The sequence below is a fragment of the Caretta caretta genome, chromosome 10 (genome assembly GCF_965140235.1).
Source record: "Caretta caretta isolate rCarCar2 chromosome 10, rCarCar1.hap1, whole genome shotgun sequence".
NCBI classification, from domain to species: Eukaryota; Metazoa; Chordata; order Testudines; family Cheloniidae; genus Caretta; species Caretta caretta.
The window spans coordinates 9,015,470-9,041,887 of NC_134215.1; the positions used below are offsets into that span (position 1 = coordinate 9,015,470).

At 42.6% G+C, this 26,418-nt stretch overlaps 1 protein-coding gene and 1 long non-coding RNA gene across 3 annotated transcripts in view; one reads left to right on the top strand and one right to left on the bottom strand.

Annotated features, from left to right (window-relative positions):
* ARPC1A (actin related protein 2/3 complex subunit 1A) lies at positions 1-21,110 on the bottom strand. 2 transcript variants are annotated; one of them, XM_048867839.2, is made up of 11 exons: positions 20,968-21,096; positions 18,612-18,734; positions 17,418-17,523; positions 16,611-16,715; positions 13,543-13,765; positions 10,573-10,680; positions 7,103-7,315; positions 4,636-4,711; positions 4,240-4,433; positions 3,068-3,158; positions 1-369 (listed from the first exon to the last, which is right to left on the bottom strand). In XM_048867839.2, exons 3-11 carry the CDS (start codon positions 17,479-17,481, stop codon positions 331-333), a joined length of 1,113 nt encoding a protein of 370 aa, XP_048723796.1. In that variant the 5' UTR covers positions 17,482-17,523; positions 18,612-18,734; positions 20,968-21,096; the 3' UTR covers positions 1-330. The 2 variants fall into 2 exon arrangements, with proteins under 2 accessions (XP_048723796.1, XP_048723795.1); XM_048867838.2 differs by lacking the exon at positions 18,612-18,734 and having other exon boundaries at positions 20,968-21,110.
* Positions 21,075-26,418, top strand: part of LOC125644224 (uncharacterized) — a 13,858-nt gene continuing 8,514 nt past the window's right edge. The window contains exon 1 of the long non-coding RNA XR_007358929.2: positions 21,075-21,162. This is a non-coding gene — a long non-coding RNA (uncharacterized LOC125644224). The remainder of the gene's footprint in view (positions 21,163-26,418) is intronic.

A 26,418-nucleotide genomic window follows, 5' to 3' on the forward strand; every position in this document is an offset into this window, starting at 1 on the left:
CACATTCTGTATCTTTTATTTCTAGCAGACAATTTACATAAAATTCCCCTTTTAAGTTAGTGATCCATAACTTCCTGCAATATACTACTAACGGAGCAGCTTTGGTAACGAATTGAATGAAACAACCAATCAAAACGAAAGACACACAATCACAGCTGATTTTGAAACCAACACATTTCACCAAGTATGTATTTAAAAGAAAATCTGCCAAGCCATATCTTCTCAGTGCTTCCAAATGATCCAGCTTACTCATCCCTTTTCAGGTCTGTGTGGATGCTGGAGATGCATGCTGTCAAGCAGTCTGTCATGCTAGATAATGGAGATCCATCTTTACATGATTCGTAGACCTTGGATAGAGGACTCTAAGGTCTTGAGAGAGAAAACATTTATTAGTAAGTACTACAGTATCTTGTGTCAAACACAGTCAACCCCTACCTCAAAACTAAGTGATAGAACAAAACAGATGAAACATGAGACAGGTCCAGCTCCCTAACTTGGCCCAAACACTGGCTGGGGCTGGTACGTGCTACCAGATTATAAAGCAACCAACTGTTCTCTTACAAAAACTGTGTACAGTATACCACCAGAGTTACAAACTGACTGGTCAACCACGCACCTCATTTGGAAACAGAAGTATGCAATCAGGCAGCAGCAGAGATGGGAAAAAATAAATAAAAAAAGCAAATAAAGTGCAGTACAGTGTTAAACATAAACTACTAAAAAATAAAGGGAACACTTCTGCATCGTAAAGTTTAAAGCTGTATTAAGTCAATGTTCAGTTGTAAACGTTTGAAAGAACAACCATAACGTTTTCTTAGAGTTACGACCAACCTCCATTCCTGAGGTTCTACTGTATTCCGGAGCTCAACAGAAGAGTCGGGGGGTCTACAGAGACACCTGCTGGCCAATCTGCACCAACACATGCAATCTGGTCTGGAGGAAATTCTGAGACTTTGCGTCGAGAATAGGGCATGCATAGGTGTACATATGGAAAAATAGCTTTCACAAAGTTGGATCCTTAGATCCTAATTATATCCCAATTATGGTTGGGGTTTTTAAAGCACCAAGTAGGGCACCCTGCCATAGGAGTGTCAAGCGGTACTCTGTGAGGTCTTGTGCTGGAATTTTGAACTATAAATCCTAGTTTCCAGGATGAATGACCTAGTCTGTTTTGACATCAAGATGAACCTAGTAAAAAGTCAGCCTAGAATCATTTGCACATTTAAATCCATTTAGGCTTTTGGTTTGAACTTCCATGTATTTTGGACCTCATGTTAGATGCTTTTTTGCTACATTTAAAAAAATATAGTCAGGAAAGTCTCTGAAGAGCCTGGGTGCTGCCAAGCTCAGTCCCTAAAAGATGGAGAAAAGGCAACAGTGGCCCAGGTGCACAAAGGTATTTAGGTTCCTAACTTCCATTGATTTCAATTGAAGTTATAAGCCTAAACACCTTTGTAGACCTGGGCCAGAGTCCCTTTCATTGATGCAGTGATGATTCTGGTCTCCTGAGCCAGCATGGTTGTGACTCAAAAAAAAAAAAAAAAAAAAAAGAGAAGAAGGGGATTGGAGGAGGAAGAAGAGGATTAACAGGATTCCTATACAGACCTAAATGATCCCATTAAAAAATTAGTCTGGATTAGTACCATCTGCTGAGCAAATACATCTGTGATTATGTTGAGTCTTGGATCTGTCCTCTCTAAAGAGTTCACTAACAGTCCTAAATATCCAGTCTAGATTCCCTAATGCGAATACAATTTACATTAGGGCTGAATCCCAGGTCCTGATGTCCAGAGATTAACAAGTCACAGACAGTTCACACATAAGGCTAAGATTTTGTCATGGTTATTTTCAGAAAAAAAAATCACAGACAGGTCACGGGCAATAAACAAAAATTCACAGAAGCCTGTGACCTGTCCCTGACTTTTACTAAAATGAGCTGTGACAAAATGGGGAATGGGGGAGCCAGCACCCACTGCTGCTGCTCAGAGCAGCTGGGAGCTGCAGCGGCCCTGCTGCCTGCGGAGGCCGGAGCTCCAGGACTCACGGGGCCCCCAGCTGCCGCTCAGAACTCCAGCTCCCCCGCTGCCTGCGGTGGCTGGGAGCTCCGGGGGCCGCCCTTCACGGATGGGAGCTCCCCGTGCCGGCTGAGAGGGCCCCGCCGCAGCTCAGAGCTCCAGGGCGGGGAGACGCCTGCAGGGGCCCCCCACAGCGGCTTGGCGCTCCGGACCAGCAGCTGGGAGCTGTGGGGCCTAAGCTCCCTGTAAGCAGCGCGGCCGCACGACAGCCTATTTAGCGCGGCACAGGCGCTCAGGGAACCCGCCCAGGGACCTGCCGGGGCGCCCCTCCCCCGGCCCCAACTCAGCCTGCGGCCCGGACCTGCTGGGGCCGGGGCAACGTGGCCCGGACTGGCCTGACCCATCCCAGAGCAGCCCAGCCCCAGCCTGGACCTGCTGGGGCTGGGGTAGAGACGCCTATCCTGCAGCCCCAGCCCCAGAGCTCCCGTGGGGGGGAGAGGCGCCTCTCCCCCCCAAGCCCCGTTGCTTCTCTCCCCGCCGCACCCTTGTGCGCCCAACCCTCTGCCCCAGCCCTGAGCCCCTCATCCCTGGCCCACACCCCCTCATCCCCGGCCCCACCTCAGAGCCCACACCCCCATCCGGAGCCCTCACACCCCTGCACCTCAACCCTCTGCTCCAGCCCTGAGCCCCCTCCCACACTCAAAACCCCTTGGCCCCACCCCCACCACACGAATTTTCTTATGTGCACCAATATGGAGGTGATGTGTCACACATCACCTCCATGTTGGTGCACATAAGAAAATTCTCTGCACACGGGTGGGAAAAATTAGAGGGAACATGGGGGGGTGAGGGAGGGGGACTGCCCTGCACAGTGGCTGGGAGCTGCGGGGGCCCCACAGCTGAGATCTCTAGGGCCCCCTGGCTGACAGCTCCAGCCCTGCAGCCCAGGGGCTGAAGCAGAAAATGTCACGGAGGTCTTTGGAAGTCACAGACTCCGTGACTTCCGTGACATAATTGTAGCCTTACTCATAAGCAAAGTAGTAAATACATACCTTGAAATCCCAGATGGTCATTGCTCCATCAATACCAGTGGTGCAGAACTTACGACAATCTCGCTTGTCTACCTCATAAATAGACACTTGGCTGAAAACAGAGAGTGACAGCTGTAAGCGAGCTCAGAATACCAGCGGGCCACAAACAGTGGAGACATGGTTAAGTAGACTTTAAAGCACTGGATATTACTGGCTTTGTAAGAACTGCAGAAGGTTCAATCCCTATTCTCCCATTGGAAGAGTGACGTGATTGTAATGTGTACTTTCCGCACGATTTTCAGTATGCCACTTGAGAAAGAATAAAGCAAGCATCATATTTGGAGGATGCCGGAGAGTCTGCTTGAAACCCCTCCATCTTTCATTGGTTGTGCTATCAAGTGAAGATTTCAAAACACAACCCCACCTCATGCATCTTCAAGGAGTAAGAATGGTGAAGTCTTTCTGCCAGTGTAAGAACTTGGTAAGCAGCCTCCAAGGCAGACCGGGAAGGTCATCCAGCACTATTATAAAAAGCTTATCATTTAAAGAGACCCCAACTTTACTTTAGAAGTGTTAGTGTATTTTGTGCACATGGAGTACTGGGGCAAACACAGAGGAACATCTCACATGATTAACTTGTATTCGCTCATTCCAGAAGAGTAATAAATACTGAAATAAATTTTTGAACATGAGGGTGCAAGGAGAATTAGTTTTTCAGGTGAATTCTGCTCACTGGATTTAGTGGCTTTGGTAAGTGTCAAGTCCTGGTTATACAGTGTCTGTTCAGGTCTGAATTATGAAACACATTAAACACAACTTTACCCAGAAGCAAAGGGAGATAACATGTGTAACTATCAATGTTAATGATTATCTTTTATCAGGTTCCAGACAAAACTGGAGCAATTAAATCTCCTTATTCAGGGCATCAGACAACAGCCGAAGGGGTCAGGAAGGAATTCCATATCTCCCTTTCCAACAGCTAACATCTATGCACAAAATTGCTAAATTGGCCAGGTCCCTGGGGCAAAGCATTCTTGCCTTTCTATGAAACACCAGGAATAAGCAACTGTCAGTGAAAGGGTAAGTTTTCTGATAAGGGGAATCCAAGGTTGAAGGGTCTCAGGTATGTCCTGGAATATATAAGGTGCAAGGGAGCTCTCCTTGTCACATGTCCTGAGCGCTGTGGCACTCACGTGATGCTGTTTTGATGCAGCGTCTCCAATGCAGTGTTACGATCCTCTGTAGTGGCTCTCTTGTCCATGTTGCGGAAGCGTTCCATGGCAGAAATATTGCGCTGAATGCTCTGCTTTGGAATGTCTAGTTTTGAAACGAAGGTCAGCGAGCCACGATCATCACAGTTAAAGAGCATTGGGCAGCAATCATGGCCCTGCAACAAGACATCATTAAGGCAAAAAAAATCTAGCTAATTAAGAGCAGCACCTTTGCTTTTTATACCGCACTCTGCTGCAGAACAGCTCATGCTGGTGCTTCTGAAGAGGTATTTTATTATTGACTAACTTCACAATGTAGTGCTTCAATGAGAGGATAACACATACAACATTCTACAAGGGGAAAGAAGAGACACTTACAGCTGCCACAACGCTGTTCTCAGAGACAAATGACACACTCAGGAATGGGAGGTACTCTGTTTTCAGCTGTGAAACCCTAGACACAAGAACAATTGTTAAAGAAGGGACTCACTGAAACCTCTTATCTTTTGTTTCAAGAGAATACGACAAAAGGGCCCATTCTCAGACAGTGCTACTAGTACACAAGCTAGTATAGCCCAATTACTGTAATATGCTGCCTTCAAGTGATCCAAGTAGATTGTGACTTACATGAAAGTAATTATAGCTTAGAGCAAATGCCCTGTGAAATCTATTTTTATTTTAAATCCTGTGCCATGTCCCCAAGAAATTAAAGAAGAGACAATAGTCAATGTTTATAAAAATTCTACAGTAATTTATACTGTGCTGCTGAGCAGGCAGCAGAGGGAGCCATTAACCAGAAAAAAGAACAGGAGTACTCGTGGCACCTACAGAGAAGGTGGAAGTTGCCATACAAAGTGTAAGAGGCAAATTAGTTAAGATGCGCATCAGCAGGAGAAAAAAAAACTTTTCTAGTGATAATCAAGATGGCCCATTTAGACAGTTGACAAGAAGGTGTGAGGATACTTAACATGGGGAAATAGATTCAATGTGTGTAATGACCCAGCCACTCCCAGTCTCTATTCAAACCCAAGTTAATGGTATCTAGTTTGCATATTAATTCAAGCTCAGCAGTTTGAGTCTGTTTTTGAAGCTTTTCTGTTGCAGAATTGCCACCCTTAAGCCTTTTACTGAGTGGCCAGAGAGGCTGAAGTGTTCTCCTACCGGTTTTTGAATGTTATGATTCCTGATATCAGATTTGTGTCCATTTATTCTTTTGCGTGGAGACTGTCAGATTTGGCCAATGTACATGGCAGAGGGGCATTGCTGGCACATGACGGCATATATCACATTGGTAGATGTGCAGGTGAACGAGCCCCTGATGGCGTGGCTAATGTGATTAGGTCCTATTATGGTGTCACTTGAATAAATATGTGGACAGAATTGGCATTGGGCTTTGTTGCAAGGATAAGTTCCTGGGTTAGTGTTTTTGTTGTGTGGTTGCTGGAGAGTATTTGCTTCAGGTTGAGGGGCTGTCTGTAAGCGAGGACTGGTCTGTCTCCCACGATCTGTGAGAGTGAGGGATCATTTCTCAGGACAGGTTGTAAATCTTTGATGATGTGTTGGAGAGGTTTTAGTTGGGGGCTGAAGGTGACAGCTAGTGGCGTTCTGTTATTTTCTTTGTTGGGCCTGTCCTGTAGTAAGTGACTTCTGGGTACTCTTCTGGCTCTGTCAATCTGTTTTTTCACTTCAGCAGGTGGGTATTGTAGTCTCTAAGGTTCCACAAGTACTCCTGTTCTTTTTACAGATACAGACTAACACGGCTGCTACTCCTAAACCAGTCATTAACCAGAAAACTATTCCTGGCTATATGCTGACCTTGTAGAGCATTCTGTACACAAGTGATGACACACATTTAAAAAGATTACACATTCCAGCAATACTGATAGTTACCAATTTGGGCCTTTTCTGCTTGATAAGACAAAAAGTGAGGTCTCTATAAGGTTACAAAAATAACGTAAAACACTCCAGTACTTAAAGTACTTGGCTGCATCCTTTTAAGATACAATAGCTGGGCATTTATATCAATACTAAATGATCTCATCATTCTAGTTATTACAACAATACTAAGGGAACTAACGAACAGGCCAGGATTTCAAAGATGGCCCTAGATCATCTGTATTATTTAATGATCTCTCTCTAGCTAAGTATACATTCTGCATTTCTCACCAGATCTGTGTGTGTCACAATTAAACACAGCTGTGCTCAGATGGCCCTCTCCTCTCCCTACATCCCTGGAACAATGTCACCTCTCCCCATTCCCAAGAGAAGAGAGGTTGTACTTGTATACTGTGTTTAAATCAGGAGAAGGGGGGAGGGCGGGGGAGTACAGGAGGGTAGTAAAATATTTCTACCATGGTTGGAGGATATAATTTAAAACCTTGCAACAAGTAAGACGGTAAAGAGGACGGGTGTGGAATTGAGATTTCATGGAATAAACAGTTTATTCTCCAGTCCCTAGTTAACACTATCAAATCAGGTACTAGAGATGTAGAAGAACTGGACATGCTCTCACAGAAGTCTCCTGTAGCTATTCTACAGGAGAATGTAGTTTCCTAATAGCAGAACAAAACACAGTTTCAAAAACAAAACTGTTCTTTCAAAAACCATTAATTTACTCCAGATTGGTCTTATTTATCCAAAATTTCCAAGAGCCAACTTGAACAGGCCTCAGAGACACAAGTCTTCTAAACTTTAAATGGACTGCTTGTACGAGCCGGACACAACACTTCTGGAAATACCAGCTTTGTTCTTCCTTTTTGCCAACACAACATTCCACATGCCATGCTTGCCCTTCCCTCCTAGTATCACAGGGCTAATAAATCACAAACAAAAAGAAAATACTTACATCATATTTTTTGAGGCATCAGCAACTGACACAGTACTATCATGGCTGACCCAGGCTAGGCGGTTACCACTGGCAGAAAAACTGACGCTGTGCACCCATCCTCCACTTCCAGCACCACCAAACTCTGACATCAGCTGCCCAAAGGGCATCTTTGAGCCCCATGGTGTGCTGGCTGGCTTTTCATCCACTTCCTTAATGTAAGCAGAAAACACTCTGCAAATAAAAAACATCAAAATGATAATGGAAAGAAAACCAGACACTTTAACTGCATAAAAATCTCACATTAGAGTCATCAGGACAGACGCTCCATTAATTATGCCATGCTAAAGCGCCATTTTTTGAGCTTCCTTTGACAGCAGACTTCTGTGTGCTGTGGGAAAACATCAGCACTCAGCAGCATTATGCATAAAACGTACACAGCCTTCTTCTCGCAAATGCAACCTCTGTCTCTTTCCTTTTTGCCAGAGGCTGGCCATGGAAATGTATACTGCACTTACAAAAATCCTCTATTGCATTAAGATTTTTGTTTCTTCCTTTCACAGCACTAACAACCCTGACAATCAAAGCTAGAAGAGAATCTGAGAAGTGCAATATGTAATAGCCAGCTAACACAAATCCTTACAAATCCTTCCATTCTCTAGATTGAGCTTTGGAAAGAGAGACTGTCACATTCAGACTAACTGCTGGAAGAGTGCATCAAAACATATTAAACGGTCACTATTTTTCTGCATCTCTTTTCCCAGCACAGCTATTTATCAAAATGTGTTAAATAAAAAGTCTCTCCATATAATCAGATTCCTTTTGCGAGATTCAGGAGTGGCACAATATGGCAACCATAACTGCTACCCTGGAAGTTATTATGATGTCACAGGCATAGGATTAACAGCAGCAGTTAATCCAGTGAGCAAGAATGTTCTTCCATTTGAACCACACCATAGTACAAATACTTAAACATTTCAGTAGAACAGCAGCAGTGATCAACTGATCATGCTCAAGATCAAAAATGCAGAGGAATTTTTTTTTTTTTAAAGTGAGCTTATGGGAATATTTTTTAAACTCTGCATGTGTGGGGCACATTGTTCCACATACGCTTTGAAGAACACACACGTCTTCAGTAAAGCCGACAAATATAGAACAGAAAAAAGGCCTTAACTGCAGCTATGTTAATATGGCTACCAGAGAATTCTAAATTGTAAACATGAGTTCAACCAGCCTGGTCAGTTTAAAACAGAAGTTGGCAGAAGGACTGTGTGGTGTTGGTAGGCTTAAATTTAAGAGCCCTTTATAAGAATCCAGAAGGACATCTCAGTTAATATATGGAAATAGGACAAATGTTAAAAGCAGCAGAGTCTTTGATACAAGGCAAGAATAAATCAGTCCCACGTAGCAAGACGACTGGGAGATGACTGGTGATTGAAGAAAGCTTTTCATTTGCTGAGATTTCTTTCTGAACCATTCAATTTTTAGAACTAAAGCCATCTCTCTGCTTGAAAGTCTCCACATTCAAAGAGCACTAGAATATGGCCTTTATTTCCAGTGACGTTCCAGCTACAGTATAAAAAACTCCCCTACATAGTGCTTGTAGCTATACTCTAAGAGAGAGATAAAGTTAAAGGAAGAGGCCCTATGGATTATCAAAGCCAGCCATCTTAAATCCAATTAAATAACTATCAACCAGCAGCACCTCTTGCCCTGGATTTTTATCAGCACATCTCCTGCTTGTTGAAGTGATGTACACTGCTAGCTACTACTGATTTTGGCCATTTAATAACTTTTCAGAACCAGCTATCGGTACAGATGTGCTAAAAGCCCAGTTGTCTTTATAACCTCTAGTATATAACTGAACATTCGCCTGGAAAAAGAATTCCAGAGATCTGTATTCACCCTTCAGCAGAGAAAGACATTTCTCCTAACATTCAGAAATAGGTTATTCGCAGGCAATAAAAGTAAGATTTGGAAATGTGAACTGAGATGGACATTTCTTCCTCTGACACATCTTCATAAAGAACCGTTCCTCTCTCTGATGAGAGTTGTAATTGGTATTAAATGGTCCATCCTGCAATGCAAACTTTAAATAATAAATGCCTCCTAAATATTGTAATAGAAAGATTCACATTTCAGAATGGACCATTTCCAGTGGAATGAAATGCAGGGCAGAACAAGTTTTCCAGTAGGAAGTACATGAAACGAGAATATTAATCTTCCATGAATCATTGTTCTGTTCTAAGGAAATCCTGGGAACTTGATTCAACCTATGTTTGGGAATTTCTTGCATATCCATATCTTCAATAAGATTCTTCAATAAGGGATGATTAGACACAATAAGGCATTATAAGGTAATCAATTCCAGCTTCTCAGCAGCAGTCAAAAGAAAAACCTTGCATGAGATTCTCTCCACATAAGAGGTGTTAGAGAAAAATACCAGGACAAAAAAAAATTACAAGTCCAAAGAAACTGACATTAATATAAAAAAACCTCACATTTAAACAGCACCTTTCATCTCACAGGGTTGCAAAATGCTTTAAAAACCATATACAGAAGGAACCTTTCACACAACTCAAATGCAGTCTCTTCTGGAGGGGTGAAAGAACAGTTCACAAAAGTCAACTGTTTAGGGCATGAAGTGAAGATATGTACCCTATCCAATTTAAATAAAGTGGGCTTTGGTCAGAACCCCTCTCCTCATGTGAAAAGTGCCATGAGATATCAAATGACCAAGTGCTCCAGACTTCAGATTTACATCTTATTTTAGATGAGGAAATGTAATGTTTGAGCCTAGCATTTATACTAGTAGACATTTTGAGTACACAGACCTTATTTTTAAGCCTAAATACTTCCCCTGTAGCATAAAGCAAAATCCTACATTTATTTTAAGCAGAAGGAAGGGAAATTCTCGCTATTGTGCAAAGCAAAAGTGTTTAAAATAAAAAAAAGAATATAGTGAAACCACCATGTAGAAAATTACCTATCTGGGCCCAGATCCTGCAAGCTGAGCCACATGGATGGACCAGTGCACTGCACCCCATGACTTTAATGGGATGCTGTGCAGGTAGCAGGAATCTATCTGCACTGAGCAGCTGCCAAGTCTTCCAACCTCATGCTAACAATGGCCAAAGGTCTGTTTCATATAAAATATGGTACTTGACAGGCTTTGATTTCATATTAGGAGCAGCATGGAACTGACCATTAGGTACCTGCACAGCTGAAGCAGTATTAATAAGTAAACACTGCTTTATGAAAGTAACACTGACTTTTTAGTGGATACATGCTAAAAATCCAAAGCCCTGTGTACATGTGTAGTGGCACAGATTCAGTAGTCTTTCAAGGCTTTATTTTATTTTTCTAAATAAATACATTAGTACGTGATGGGTTGCTACTTTGACAATGTACACAGGATTAGCACATTCTTACTGCTGACTGATTTAAATCAGTAACCCAAATCAACTTGCAAATGCTTTATTTACTCTCACCTGCATTTGAAGTCACAGGATCCTGCAGCCAGCAAGACATTATTGGGGTGCCAGTCCAGACTTAGGACAGTGGAGCGAATAGGCTTTTTAATGTGTTTGCTCACCCACCTAAAATACCAGGAAATAAAACGCATTTACTGAGAACCATTTGCTTACCATTAAAGCGCCAAATATCCCGCAGTATATGACTCCAACACATCAAATCTCAGTGCAAGTGACTGGAAACATTCCAACTTGACATGTAAAGGAAGAGAAGACTGAAGTACAGATGGCCCATTCAATCATCATTACTGTTAAATCTGCCCCTATCATGGAATCATAGAATATCAGGGTTGGAAGGGACCTCAGGAGGTCATCTAGTCCAACCCTTTGCTCAAAGCAGAACCAATCCCCAATTTTTGCCCTAGATCCCTAAATGGTCCCCTCAAGGATTGAACTCACAACCCTGGGTTTAGTAGGCCAATGCTCAAATCACTGAGCTATCTCTTTCCCCCGACTCCCACTGTCCCAATTCTCACCAGAAAATAAATGGTTCTAGACATCATGGATGGAACTCCAGCCCTCTTATTACCCCACAGTGACAGTACATTAAAATGCAACACTTGTAATATACACCTCTATTCTATCAGATATATGCATTCTCTTTACTTTTCAGCTAGCGCTATGTAGGTTTTTGAGACATTGAACAGCTGAACTTTTTAGAGAAGAATTCAACTAGTTATTCTCTTTTTGCTCCTTTCTTCTACCTTACTCCATCTAGTCGAGATTTTGTAAATTCATTTCAGAAAGTACTGATGATTGCAAAACCTCCAATACAATTCATGAATCTCAAGGGGCTGTGAGCTCTGTCAGCCAGGCATCAACAATTAAAACAAAGAAACTACTATTCTGATCAGATAAGCATTTGGGTCCTATGCCCTTTTGAAATCAATTTTTGGAAACACTTTAATATACCAGATTGACTACTCTGACCTTGAGCTCATTAACTTGATTTTGATGCTGTCATTTTCCTCTTTTATATGCCCCAAGAACAAGAAAACATTGCGGAATCATAATACTAAGTTGAGCAGTATTATTTTCTTTGTACAACATTCTGAATGCATGTTTTTTTGCAGCGAGCTTTAAAGTGTTTTCTGCAGCTTATCAACTTTTCTGTTCTTTATATTTTATGGTAAAATTTATGAAAGTTTTATAAACTCATATTGCATGGAAATTTTCACAGGTTATTCAGAAGATTACAAAATACAGATCAATTAAATGCCGCATTTAAGCCACAAATAACAGCAATAGCAAAACAAAGCTTTTTCCATCTAAATATTGTGACTTGGGAGCAAGTTCTTAGCCTGTAACTGAATAAAAAGGACTCTCTAAAGATGGAGGATTATGCAAATAAGGACGAGGTACCATTCAGTCCATGTTTGTAAATCTATCTTAAAATGCAATGTTTTCTAGCCCACCCAAATGCTGTGGCTTTGGCCTAGTGTAAATGCTAATGAAAAGTCGCATGTGTCTCACTAATCTTGTAAGAGACATGGAAGTGCTAATGGTTATACATTGTTTGATGCTGTCAGGTTCAAGTATGGTCATCCACTCCATTTCTGAGTGTCTGGTAGACCACTTGTTACTTTTAATAAATCTCTTCTGTTTGGTGTGTAAAGAAAGTTCTTCGCTTATGCAATACATTTGTTTTGAATGGTTATGTTTCAGATGGTATATGACTAAAAAATAAAAACTACAGAAACCTGTGAAATTCTCTCCTTTCGGGGAATTTCAGGGTATTTTGTTTTATCCATACCAGGCAGTTGGACCCTGCCATGTGTGCGTGTGCGCATAGAGAGCCTGCCCCGCAATCACCCTACAATGGTCCCTCATCAAATGGGTCTGGTTCCCCTCTCTGGGCCAGGCCACAGTGCCACTTGCTCAAATTTAGCCAAAATGCCTTCCCTACGCCCCATGATGATGGAGTAACTGGGCCAAACCTGAGCCGTGCCATGACCATTTGATTTCATATTTGGGAAAGATATGGGGCTCCATTTCTGAAGCCCTATACAACATTTACCCAAACCACTTCAGAATCTTGGTGAATTAGTATTGAGATGGTTTGTGTGTCAACCACAAAGACTATTATACCAAAAAACCTATTCGGTAAATGAGCCAAGTCCCAGGCGATAGTTATAAAAGAAATTCAGGCACTTTTGAAAGAGGTAGGAGAAGAAAGAACACCAAATATTTGAGAAAATCCATTAAACCTGTCAGAAATCAGGTAGTGGAGTATGAAAATAAAGGTTTAACTAGACGTACAGTAAAACCTCAGAGTTATGAGCACCAGAGTTGAAAACCACGAGTCAAACACACATCTCATTTGGAACCGGACGTATGCAGTCAGCAGCAGAAAAATAAAAAAAGCAACCAGTACAAGACTGTGTTCAACGTAAACTATTTAAAAAAAAGGGAAAGTTTAAAAAAAGATTTGAGAAGGTAAGGAAACTGTTTCTGTGCTTGTTTCATTTAAATTAAGATGGTTAAAAGCAGCATTTTTCTTCTACATAATAAAGTTTCAAAGCTGTATTAAATCAATGTTCAGTTGTAAGCTTTTGAAAGAATAAACCATAACGTTTTGTTCAGAGTTACAAACATTTTGGAGTTACGAACAACCTCCATTACTGCAGTGTTCATAGCTCTGAGGTTCTACTGTAAGTGTTAGAAATACATTTTCAGGGCACTGTCCAAGGATTTAGCTACATATTAATATTAATGAGAACTGCATGATTAAATCACATGAACAACATGTACCCTTTACAGCTTTGAAACTCTAAGAAAACCTCAGTAAAAAAGATAAAAACTCAGCAATTAAAGCACATCTATGGTCCATTAGCTGCATTTTAAAATACACTATGGAGTACAGAACCAAGACAATGTATTGCCTCATGGATTTGCCTTAATGGAAATCATCAAGTTTAAACTGCTCACCAGTCATTTTCAGACTCAAAGTAGCACACAGATATGAGTCGAGCTCCACTTCCTACAGCAAATTTATTCTCCAAAGGAGACCACTTCACAAAGGTGGCTGCACGATTAATTCTCAGAATCACTAGAGTTGGCTTCCACACGCCGTCTTTCTGACTCCAGACGTAGGCATTGCGGTCTGCACCACAAGTTACAATGCGGTCGCTCTTGGGAGCCCAATCAATACCTGCAATTTAGACCTTCTATTAATATCACATTTTCTTTCTTGTGAATCCCTGTTTACTGTATAGCAACCCAGAATGGAGACATCAGCTATTGCCCTTTGCCATGAAGACAGATACCAATGATGTCTTCAGCCACCACTCATTCCGTGACTATTGTAAAGCTTTACTGCTCCTGACTTCCCTCTCCAAATCCTTCTTACTGATAGATTTTATTGGAATATAGACTGTGTGATAAGGAAGACTGCTTTGAAAGCTCGCCCATTTGTAGCAGAATGGCTACCGCCCTCTTCCTCCACCCCCTCTTCTGGATCCCAATTCTGATTTCTGCAAGAAGCTTATTACTTCAATAGCTAAAGACGCAGTACTTCTAAAACTTCGCCTAAACTCCTAGCATAGTTGTTTACTTTGCTGCGCCAAACTACACAGTCATGGTCTAAAACTTTAGACAGTAGTAGTTTTTAGCTTTGTTCTTTCTAACATTTCTATCAGTTTTTATGTAGGAATACAATATTTATGTCTGTGTCATGCAGACTTACGCTGTGCCATCAGCCAAAAATACATCAATGTCAATGCAAAGCAGCAAATAAATGTCAGAAAAAAATAATATAAAACATCCCTTTGACAAGCTTGCCGCAGCTTTCTGTCTTTCCTATGCAATGATGGATGTTCTCAACTGGAAATATTCAGAACAGAGTTATTTCCTATTTCTTTCCTCAGCAGCTTTCTTTTTGAGTCAGTCTGCTATCATTAGTCTCCCCCTGCCCCAAAAATATATGTAGACCTTCCATAACATCACTACTCTAGTACTGAAAAAAAAATTCCTTGAGCATGCCAATTAAAAAAACAACATGAAAGATTCAAAAATAGAATTACAGTGGAAAAATATGGCAGAATCTGATACCTAATATTTTTAGATGCAACGTTTATTCTACAATTCCTTTCTGGCCTATTATAAAAATAGGTTTCTTAATGTTAAAATACCGCAAGTGTCAAGACTTGGTAAGCTTTAAACACCGCATGGCACCTGGCATTTTCAAGTGGTATGCAACAATGTGGCAGTGGTATGCAACATTGACTTCTGTAATGAACACCAAAATGTTGCCCAATTAGGTGATGTATGTCTTCTTGCTAGTGGCAACAGGTGCAACTAAAATGCTGAGGAACACCTTTGGGGATGACAAGTCTTTTGTACATTCAACCAGGCTAAGCGGTTAGGTCAGCATGCAAGAGTGTAAACTGCTGTGCTTGCCAACGAGGAGCAGGTAAGTTTGGCAAAGTTCCCAGAAAACCTTGTAGTACAAGCAGAGGCTTCTGTCCATTTAGTGGACTGATATCAGCCCACAATACTGGTGGACAGGGCAAATGTTGATTTTAACTAGTTTCCTTTGTTAGAGAATAGAAACCTTTTCAAAAAAGCACCAAGTAATTTTGTTTAAAAGGCTAATGCAGGACACTCCCATTTTATACACACTACCGGGGTGACTCATGTTTTGGTAATCTTACCATTCCTACATTTTAATTTTGGATCCTGAAAATTATATTAACTAAGCTTCTGTGTTAAAGCCAGGGACCCGTGAATTCCAAGAATTCACACAAGTGGAATTTACCCCAGAATTGTGCATCAGTATCTAAGCTTTAGTTAACAAAGATTTCTAGCCATTATGGTTGCAAAAAAGTGTTAAAATATAAAATGATTAAAACCCATGCAGTGGTATGTCTTCCTGAATCTGTAGACAGCCTGAAACAATAACTCACAGATGTGAACAGTACCATTTATCTCCAGTGAGTGTTCACTCTGAAACCAAAACATGGTAACTTAAAAGTGAGCACTGTAAATCTCTACCACATCTCCCTGGATGCCAAAATCCTCAACGTCCTGCTACCCAGCCACCAAAACCCACGTCTAGTTTTCCCTCACTAATACAAATACAATACTGAATTCTCAAACAGACATATGAGAGACAGTACAAACTGTAAATGCAAAAACAGATTAAAATAAACTGGATTTTATCATTAAAGAATACTGTATTGTTATATTAATTAACTCCCCCCCCCCAACTTTTAAAATTAAACTCAGCTGCTGCAGAATTTCTATTCTGGCACGAAAACCAAGACCTTGCTGTAGAAATGAGCACTAGATTTTCCCAGAATACAAAGGACTTTTGATAAAACTGTTTTGCATTATCTTCCTTTTCACGTTTTATCTTGTAAAACGGAGGCCTGAAGACCCTGTCCCATCACCGGGGTTTATAATGGCAACCCTCTGCTCTTTACACAAAGACACACTGTATTACAAGCATATCAAAGAGGAGAAAGGAAGAGATTAACTGATGCCAACCTGCTTAAACACAAACTGCTTGTTTAATCCCCAGCAAATATATCTGTAGATATCAAAAGCCACATACCAGTATAGCAGAGTCATATATACTTGCTGAAGTTTGCTTACTAAAACTAGCAATAAAGATGGAACGCAAAGTATGACCAGAGAAAAATCATGACAAAATTGGCTTATTTGAAAAGTTGAAAAAATTATTCCTGCTCTCTCAGTAAAGATTGTTTTTAAAGTCACAGGAACAGGACACTACTACTTTTTACAGCCTTGAACTTAATATGGTAGCTACTCAATGGAAGTGTTTGGAAATCAATGCTTTGCTTCCCCGCATTTGCTTTATGTGGTCCAGGAAAATACTGCAAAGCTCAACATAAAGTGAGAGTGCCAACCTATACAAAGGTTGGATCATCTATTCATCACTTACAGATTTCTTACTCTGTTTGTCAGACTGCTTCTTAAAAGCATATTGAATCACTTTCTATAACTATGTTGTCAAACTCTGCACATTCACTTACCTGTAATGTGTCCATTGTGTTCCTTCAGCTCATGAGCTTTTACCCACTGGTTCCCACTCTTCTTATAGATGTGAACTTCATGGTTATTAGGGCTAATGGCAATCTCTGGCAAAGGGAATGAATCCATTAGTAAGTGAGATTATTTTTTATGACAAAAGCTTTAGAACAGCATATCTTTCCGAATCAAGTCTGTATTTTTCAGTTTCAAAATGCGTACACAGGTGGATACAATCTCATTGGGAATGCAGAGTCTGGACTAAAGAGACTTAATCCCAAAGTCCAGAACACATTGTAGGGCATTTCTTATCTGGAGAAGCTGTGAAGAACTTTAGAGCTGTATGATGTTCAGTATTCAACAGTCTCCAAAGAAGAAAAGAGATTCTGAAGGTTATAATCCAAAATGGGTGGGGAGAAACTAGGGTACAAAAAAGGCTGGATTTGGGGCATGGAAAAGAGGGTTAAGAGCGAGGGTAACGGGAAGTCATGTTGCAAGTGATGATGCCCACTTCAATCAAGTTTTTTTGCTTTTGGGCACTGCAGCTAAACACTTCTAAGACTCTAGTTTCCCGTATACCCAATGTCCTAGTACGGAATTTCGAAGACTATCACTATTGCAGCACATTTTGCCGTTTTTAGGGGAGCGCTCAGTGAGGAGCACTAGGTATTTGATATGGTCTTGTAATTGTTGCTGTACTGGATTGTTTTCTTCTTTTCAAAGTTCTGGGTCACCTTTCTGTAAGTATATGGTTCTGTAGCATGTACAAAATACCAGTCAAAGGGGAAAAAGATAATTAATTTGGTACTTACGAGTACGATCTCTGTTCCAGGCATGGCAGGTGATTGGTTCTAATAAAAACTGATGTAGAGACATTCTGAATAAAGGATATTCTTAGTGTTTTAACCAGTGAAAAAACTGAAAGGAATAAGAGTTGAAAAATCAATGCTTTAAATTTGATAATTACACAAAGCTATAGTCTTAGGCATTACTTACTAGGGTTGTTTCAGTCAAATACTATAGCATATTTACACAACATCATAACTAGTTCAACAACAGTATAGATGCCTACAAAGGTCACCTTTGCTATCTCATGATTTTATAAAGCACCCATTCACTATGGTATGCAGACTTATTTTGTCTTCTCATTCTTAATACAGCTAATTGCAAATTATCGCTTCTTAGTGTTTCTTCACACATACGAGTGAGACAGGCTTTCCCTGACTTATGAAAAGTCTTCTAACAAAGCTAAATAATTCTACATAGATATAGAATGTTGCTTTTTAAAAAGCTCTCTATTTAGAGGGATATTTCAATAAACTGATCAAAGTCCCCTGCAATATCAAGGCTCAATGGCAGCATTAAGATGATTCCAGGAATATTTTTTTTTTAAATGTTGAAAGTGTCATTTTAATATTAAACACACACATTCCACTGAAACTTAATTACAGTCTACTGACACATTTGTTATGTGATAAATTATTCACTTGATTAATCCCAAAAAGAAATTACTTCTAATTAGCTATACATTTTTGGATTACAGAATTTTTTCATGAAAACTGAACACTAATCTGTAAATATACTATTTTTAAAAAGTTTAGTATTCCATAATTTGTATCTGCATTAAAACAGATGCCGCCGGGTTCTGCAACCAAAGTTGTGTTAGTGAGTAACCACACAACTGTATAATATAGTACAATCTGAGACTCTATACGTTCCGCCCGCACAGCTGTCAAAAGTATAAAGACGCTGCAGCATAAATGGGTGGAAGATAACACTGCAGCAGTTTAAAAACACCTGTAGTCATCAAACTATATACAGCTCAGTACATATAATTTGTATTTGCCAATCCCCACACATATGCCTACTAAATTTCATATCCAAGGATCAATTTATAATAGTCCAGGAAAAAGCTTTTTTCCTACATGCATCTAAAAGAAAAAAACAAACACAGTGATGTCATTCTAAAACACACACACCCATTATAATCTGAAATTACAACATACCCAAGTATGGCCATGTTAGCCGAGGGTGGAGATTGCAAGGCAAGGTAGGAATTCAGATGCAAACAGGAAATGAACAGAACCCAACAGAAACTCAGGAGCGAATGGAAGATGAGCAACTCCTTACTGAATTTAGCAAATGGAATCACAGTAGTTTAACAAATGATACAGCATTCCAACACCACCAATATTTTTGGAGACTTTTTTTTTTAAAACTTAAGTACTGTCCCCACGTCGTTACCTTACACTTAAGGAAACAAATACAATTATATATCAGTGTACTTCTTCTTAAAGTGCATTTTGAGAAAAACAGTATTTAAACTTTTAACTAAGGTCAAGGTGATATAATTTTAAACTGACACCTGATTGCTTGTTCTTCTAACACCCATATTTGGGTAAATCAAATAAATCTCCTATTATTGGAGAGGTTTTATCCGGTCCTACCAAAGTGTTATGTCATCGTTTCCTTAATTAAAAGGGATTTGAGTTACCTCAAACAGCCATGATTTGAGATTCCATTTGTTAATCTAAGCAAAATGCCTGTAACTTCTTTTTATCATCTTCTTGTTTTAGTGCACGCCAACACTCAGTGGCAGTAAATTTCCATATACAGGAAAAATTGAAGAGATGTTCCACCAACAAGGATGGCTCAGCCCTTTCTACTCTTTCAGAAATAAAATGTAGAAAATTTTCCAAAATCCAAAGAGTATAGTTATTTCAAAACACGGTTTCTAACACAATCCTGCTACTTTCCCACACAAGCGCTACATGTTGGGGACACACTCCAGTCTTTATAACATCTAGTCCACAGATTTTACTTCTAAGCTTCACACTAAACAGCAAATTGGTATCAAAAATAGATGCTCATACATGAAAACAGCTCTAGTTCACCTTAGAAAGATTCCCCCATATCCAGTATTAACCTAAAATGCCCATTCCGTGAATCTAGATAAAAGGTATCATCCATTCTTTCCAAATGACTGGGTTTCTCTAGTGCAATAATGGTATTAATAAAACAGACATTAGATCTCCCTTCAGCTTTATAAAGCGACAGTATTCTGTTTTGGAGGACCAACTAATCACTACAGAGCAATGCTGGGGACAGATGTTCTCAAAAATGAATACCTCTCAGCCACACATTTGATAACTGCACTATCCTTTTCCTAACCTTCATTTTTAAGAGAGTCAAAAAAAATCAGTACAATTTTCAGTCAAACCCTTCCTAATCACCAAACAGCTCATTGCAGGACAAAGACTCTAATCCATACTTTAGTGAAGTCGGCCCTTTGATATTACTGATAGGTATTCAGTGCAGTTCTCAATCATCAATATCTTCAACTCTCCCTGCCAGACCAACCTGAGAATCCCCCACAGGAAATAGATAGCCCCAGTTAACCTTGTTATCTAGGTACTTGGCCTAATATATCTAATTAATTTACAGCTGCAGAGTAATAATCCTTGCTTTGCAGTATCAAGACGGGAATTTTATCTTTCTGTACAGTACCAGCTTCCTTTTTCATGGGTGGCAGGGAGGGGAGCGAGATAATGGGGTGAAGAAGGGGTGTTAGGCTGCTCTCATTCCCTAACCAAGACAGGATGAACATGTTATGGGGCTATCCCCAACACACACACAGCAGGAATACTGCCCCAGAATCCCGATACAGTGCTAAAAAGGCAGAGATTTTTTTAACCCCCATCCATCTCCTTTCAGATCACAATAAGTCATCTGCAACATCTGGAAGGGAAGCTAAGTGTCTGCAGTTCACCGCCCCCTGCTACTGTCATCCCCTCCGAATCGGTCTGGGTTGCTCCGGCGCGGGGCTAGCTCCTTTCAGCCGGGGCGACCGGCCCAGGCTGCCGCCCGCCTTCTAAACAGAGACGCCGTTTCCGACCCCGGCCCAGGCTGTCACGACTGGGGCGCGGGGCTCGCCCTAGACCTTGGAGGGCCGGCAGGAGGGGCTCTGGCGGGCCCCTGCCCCCGCCCGGCCGCTCTCAGATGTGTGGGGAGCCCCGCACGTCGCTGGGTAGGAGGGATCAGCCCCAGGCGGGGACACGGCGGTGGCGCGGGGACAGGACAGGACAGGTCCGTGCCGTGCCGTGCCGTGCCCCCCGCCCCGCGAGGGGTGAGCGGCTGCTCTCGCCGCCGGCCCCCCCCGGTTCTAGGAACAGCCGGACACCCCCCTTCACCCCGCCCCCCGGTGCGGAGAATGGGTGGGGAGGGGTTCCCGCCCCCGGCGTGAGGGAAGGGGGCGGGGCCCAGGTACCCCCCACCCGCTGAGGGGAGGGGCCCAGGAAGGGCCGAGCCCCCCTGGGGGGGGAGATGAAGGGCCCGGGGTCCCCAGGCGGGCCCGGCACTTACCTGGGGGGAGGGGAGGAGGCAGCGGAGCGGGACTCGCGGACTCTGGTCAGTCAACGCGACTCCGCTCCGGGCGGCGAGAGAGGGAGCGGCCGGCGGGGCCCGGCACTGACAAGCGATCCAGGAAACAGCCTCCGAGTCTGCGCCCGGGCCGGGAGCCGCTCCTCTCACTGCGCCTGCGCACACAATCGGGGCGGGGTGAGTTCCTGCCCCTACGCTTGCCTGCGCACGGGCCGGGAGCGGCTCCTCACTCTGCGCCTGCGCGTAGAACCGAAGTGTGTTCAGGCGAGAGCTGTTCTACACAATGGCGGGGGTCGGGGGGGGGGCAGGAGGAGGAGGAGGAGATAGGATGGAGCATGCGCAGTGTCGCCAGCTTGAAGGGGAGAGCTGTACATGCGCAGTGATCAGTCCTGAAGGGGAAAGTTACACATGCGTACTGCTGTTGGTTAGTGGTTCTGTGCAGAGCTAGTCCCTGAGGTGTCTCCCGAGGGTGGGGCTCAGCTGCGCGCTGTGGTTTGTGGCAGCACCTGTCAGTTAAGCAGGATCTGGCTGATCCAGCAGCTGGGTGGGAATTCTGACCTCCTTTGTCAAGTGCTTTGAGATCTACTGATGAAAAGAGCTGTGTAAAAGCTAGGGAGTAATGTTATAAATCAAATCGGGCTGTCATAGTTACCCCTATTCTACAGATGGGAAAACTGAGGCACAAAGGGGTTAAGTGACTTGCCCAAGTTCATCTAGTGGGCCAGTGGCGGAGCAAGAGTAGAACTCAGCTCTCCAGAGTCCCGGTCTCGTGTTCTATCCTCTAGGTAACACCATCGTATTTATAAAAGGCAGCACTTGTAAAACTGGCAACGTAGTACAGAAAGGACAAGTCTGAGTGGAGCGATGGGAAGATTAGAGCGATTCTTTGCAATATGCAATCACTGGAGTTCTTATTGGTCTGCTTATAAAACTAGTTGAGTTGTACAGATTAAAGATATGTAACTAGGTCAACTAAATATTACATAACGGGATTGAAATTGCATTTAAATACAGTATTACATTTACAAAATGATTTTCACTGGCAGATGGGTGAAAGCAGCTGAGCCAGATAAGTTACAGAGCAGCCGTGTTCTGCAGGAGCTCGGAGATTTTAAATGCAAAAATACGAAGGCCTTGTCTACAATAAAGGTTTCCAGGAATCTCCCACTTCGGCTCCAGCTGTATCACTGGTATAGCTGTGCAAGTTCCAGGGCAGACAGGCTGCCAGCAGTTTCACCATCACACAGAACCATAGAATCATAGAATCTCAGGGTTGGACGGGACCTCAGGAGGTCATCTAGTCCCACCCCCTGCTCAAAGCAGGACCAATCCCCAATTTTTGCCCCAGATCCCTAAATGGCCCCCTCAAGGATTGAACTCACAACCCTGGGCTGGAGTAGAAGACTTAGTAGTGAAAAGGTCAGTGACCAATCTACACTAACACTTCGCTAACAGTGGTGGAACTCCACTAATATGACAGCAACAGTGGGAGATTTTCAGAAGAACCTAACTATGGATGAAGTTTGCCTTAAGGTATTAAGAAAAAAATGACGGGACATGGTTTCAGAATGCAGACAACTGCAAAATATGTGCAGGCATGTGCAAAGAGATAACTGCGAGTGCACAACATGAATTTGGGATTCAAAATGGGTAATTAAACACAAATGCATTTGTGGGTGAAAGTATCTATTTTCGAAGTGCAAGGTAGGCTCCGACATTTGAAAATTTGTCACTTTCAGGCACAGGGATTTTTTCCAAGATGCACTTGCTTAAGACTTCAGTACAGCATCCACCTAAGTTATAATAATTTTTCAAAATCAGTTTTCATAACCAATATTAGAGCTGTCTGACTTAGCAAAGGCATTATAATGATCTCAAATAGCTACACTGGATGTATTGAAGTTGCAAAATTTGTGATTCTTAACAAAGGAAGGTAAATTTATGCCATCATCTTGGACAGCTTCCATAGCTGGTTCAGACAGGCCAGTTTAACAGCTGCTATGCTGTATTTTAATCTTCTGTGTTTAAGTGGATTGTGTGTGAAATGGTTGTGACATACAGTGGGGAACGAGGGGGCATGATTCAGTTGTTTTTAACCTGATCAAAACCTTAAGTAAATGCCATCTTTCAGCTGTGGTCTTTGGTTCATGTTTTTCCTTGGTAGTTCCCGCAAGATGAGGTCTTCCCTGAAATCAATGGAAGTTGGGAAGCTCAGCTCCAAGGGTCAGGCCTGAAATGAGCACATTTGGAAACAGATTTAGGGCCTCAGCCATTTGGTAAAGTGTCAGATATCTGCCATGACAGCCCCGCTTCCTAGGGTTGCCAATTTTGGTTGGATGTATTCCTGGAGATTTCATCACATGACATAATCTTTAATTAATTAAATAGATTAAATTTAATTAATTCCTGGAGACTCCAGGCCAATCCTGGAGGGTTGGCAACCCTCCTGCTACCTCCTGCATACGGGAGAGTTGTAGGCACAGCTACATTTGCTTCTCCCAACCTCCAAGGGCAATGGCTAAAGGCAGCTGGATGGACTGTCTTCCCTCTTGGCTCCTGCCTGTGCCTGCTAACACCTGGCCCTCATGGAGCTCCTGGGTGAAGATGGATGTGGCTGCTAGTGAGGTGGACGGAACAGGTGATCGCTGTGGGAGGGAGGGGGAAGAATTGGGGAGGATAACACGGAGAGGGGGCTGAATGAGGGTGAGGGCTCAAGGTTCCCCTCCCGATCACCTCACATACATCAGGGCTCCCACTGCCCTCCCCCCCCCCCCCACACGTTGGAGGGGCTTGACTGGTTTGATTTTTGAAGGAGGGAGGAAGGCAGATTGGGGCAGTGAGGATGGGGAACGAAGGAGCCAGCAGGTGGCAGTGTTTATCCCAGGCTCTGCTGAGGGACATCAGTCGATTTGGTGCAGCCGGACACTAGTCACCATCACCATTTCCCCTTGGGACAACACAGCTGCTGCTTGGTGTTTCTGGCACTGGCTTCTTCAGGGGCTGCAGCATTATTCTCCCTGGCATAGAATCATAGAATCAAAGAATATCAGGGTTGGAAGGGACCCCAGAAGGTCATCTAGTCCAACCCCCTGCTCGAAGCAGGACCAATTCCCAGGTAAATCATCCCAGCCAGGGCTTTGTCAAGCCTGACCTTAAAAACCTCTAAGGAAGGAGATTCTACCACCTCCCTAGGTAACGCATTCCAGTGTTTCACCACCCTCTTAGTGAAAAAGTTTTTCCTAATATCCAATCTAAACCTCCCCCACTGCAACTTGAGACCATTACTCCTCGTTCTGTCATCTGCTACCATTGAGAACAGTCTAGAGCCATCCTCTTTGGAACCCCCTTTCAGGTAGTTGAAAGCAGCTATCAAATCCCCCCTCATTCTTCTCTTCTGCAGGCTAAACAATCCCAGCTCCCTCAGCCTCTCCTCATAAGTCATGTGTTCCAGACCCCTAATCATTTTTGTTGCCCTTCGCTGGACTCTCTCCAATTTATCCACATCCTTCTTGAAGTGTGGGGCCCAAAACTGGACACAGTACTCCAGATGAGGCCTCACCAATGTCGAATAGAGGGGAACGATCACGTCCCTCGATCTGCTCGCTATGCCCCTACTTATACATCCCAAAATGCCATTGGCCTTCTTGGCAACAAGGGCACACTGCTGACTCATATCCAGCTTCTCGTCCACTGTCACCCCTAGGTCCTTTTCCGCAGAACTGCTGCCTAGCCATTCGGTCCCTAGTCTGTAGCTGTGCATTGGGTACTTCCGTCCTAAGTGCAGGACCCTGCACTTATCCTTATTGAACCTCATCAGATTTCTTTTGGCCCAATCCTCCAATTTGTCTAGGTCCTTCTGTATCCTATCCCTCCCCTCCAGCGTATCTACCACTCCTCCCAGTTTAGTATCATCCGCAAATTTGCTGAGAGTGCAATCCACACCATCCTCCAGATCATTTATGAAGATATTGAACAAAACCGGCCCCAGGACCGACCCTTGGGGCACTCCACTTGATACCGGCTGCCAACTAGACATGGAGCCATTGATCACTACCCGTTGAGCCCGACAATCTAGCCAGCTTTCTACCCACCTTATAGTGCATTCATCCAGCCCATACTTCCTTAACTTGACTTGCTGACAAGAATACTGTGGGAGACCGTGTCAAAAGCTTTGCTAAAGTCAAGAAACAATACATCCACTGCTTTCCCTTCATCCACAGAACCAGTAATCTCATCATAAAAGGCGATTAGATTAGTCAGGCATGACCTTCCCTTGGTGAATCCATGCTGGCTGTTCCTGATCACTTTCCTCTCATGCAAGTGCTTCAGGATCACGCTCCCTAGTTTCAACTGATTTCTCCTACAGCTTAAGGGCATGGCTGACAAGCCCAGAGTTGGGGATTCGTAGAAATGTAGGACTGGAAAGGATCTGAAGAGGGCATCTAGTTCATCCCTCTACCTGAGACAGGATTAAGAATACGCTGACAGGTGTTTGTCTAACCCATTCGTAAAAAGCACCAATGACGAGGATTCCAAGGGACTCTCCCTTGGAAGCTTGTTCCAGTGCTTAACTATCCTTCTAGATAGGAGGTTTTCCTCATACCTAATTTAAATCTCCCTTCCTGCAGATTAAGCCGATTACTTCTTGTCCTACCATCAGTGGACACGGAGAACAATCAGTCATTGTCCTCTTTACAACAAGCCTTAGCATATTTGAAGACTGTTATGAGGCCCCCCTGTAGATTAAATATGCTCACTTTTTTAATGTTTCCTCATAGGTCAGGTTTTCTAAACCTTCTATCAGTTTTTGTTGCTCTCCTCTGGGCTCTCTCCAATTTGTTCACAGCTTTCTTGAAGTGTGGTGCCCAGAACTGGACACTATACTCCACATGAGACCGTATAATATTCCAGTGCAAAGTAGAGTGGCGCTATTACTTCCCGTGTCTTACATACAACGCTCCTGTTACTAAACCCAAGAATATTATTTTCCCTTTTTGCAAGAGCATCACACTGATGACTCAAATTCAATTTGTGATCCCCTATAACTCCCAGATCCTTTCTACCGCCAAGTCAGTAATTCCCCATTTTGTAGCTGTGATTTGATTTGTCCTTCCTAAGTGAAGAACTTTGCGTTTGTCTTTAGTGAATTTGATCTTGTTGATTTCAGACCAATTCTCCATTTGTCAAGCTTGTTTTGAATTGTAATCCTGTCCTCCAAAGTGTTTGCAACCCCTCCCAGTTTGACGTCATCTGCAAATTTTAAAAGCATTATCCAAGTCATTAATGAAAATATTGACTTGTACCATACCCAGGACCTGTGGGACCCCACTAAATACACCCTCCCTGTTTAATAGCAACACATTGATAACTACTCTTTGAATGGTTTCAGAGTAACAGCCGTGTTAGTCTGTCTTTGCAAAAAGAAAAGGAGTA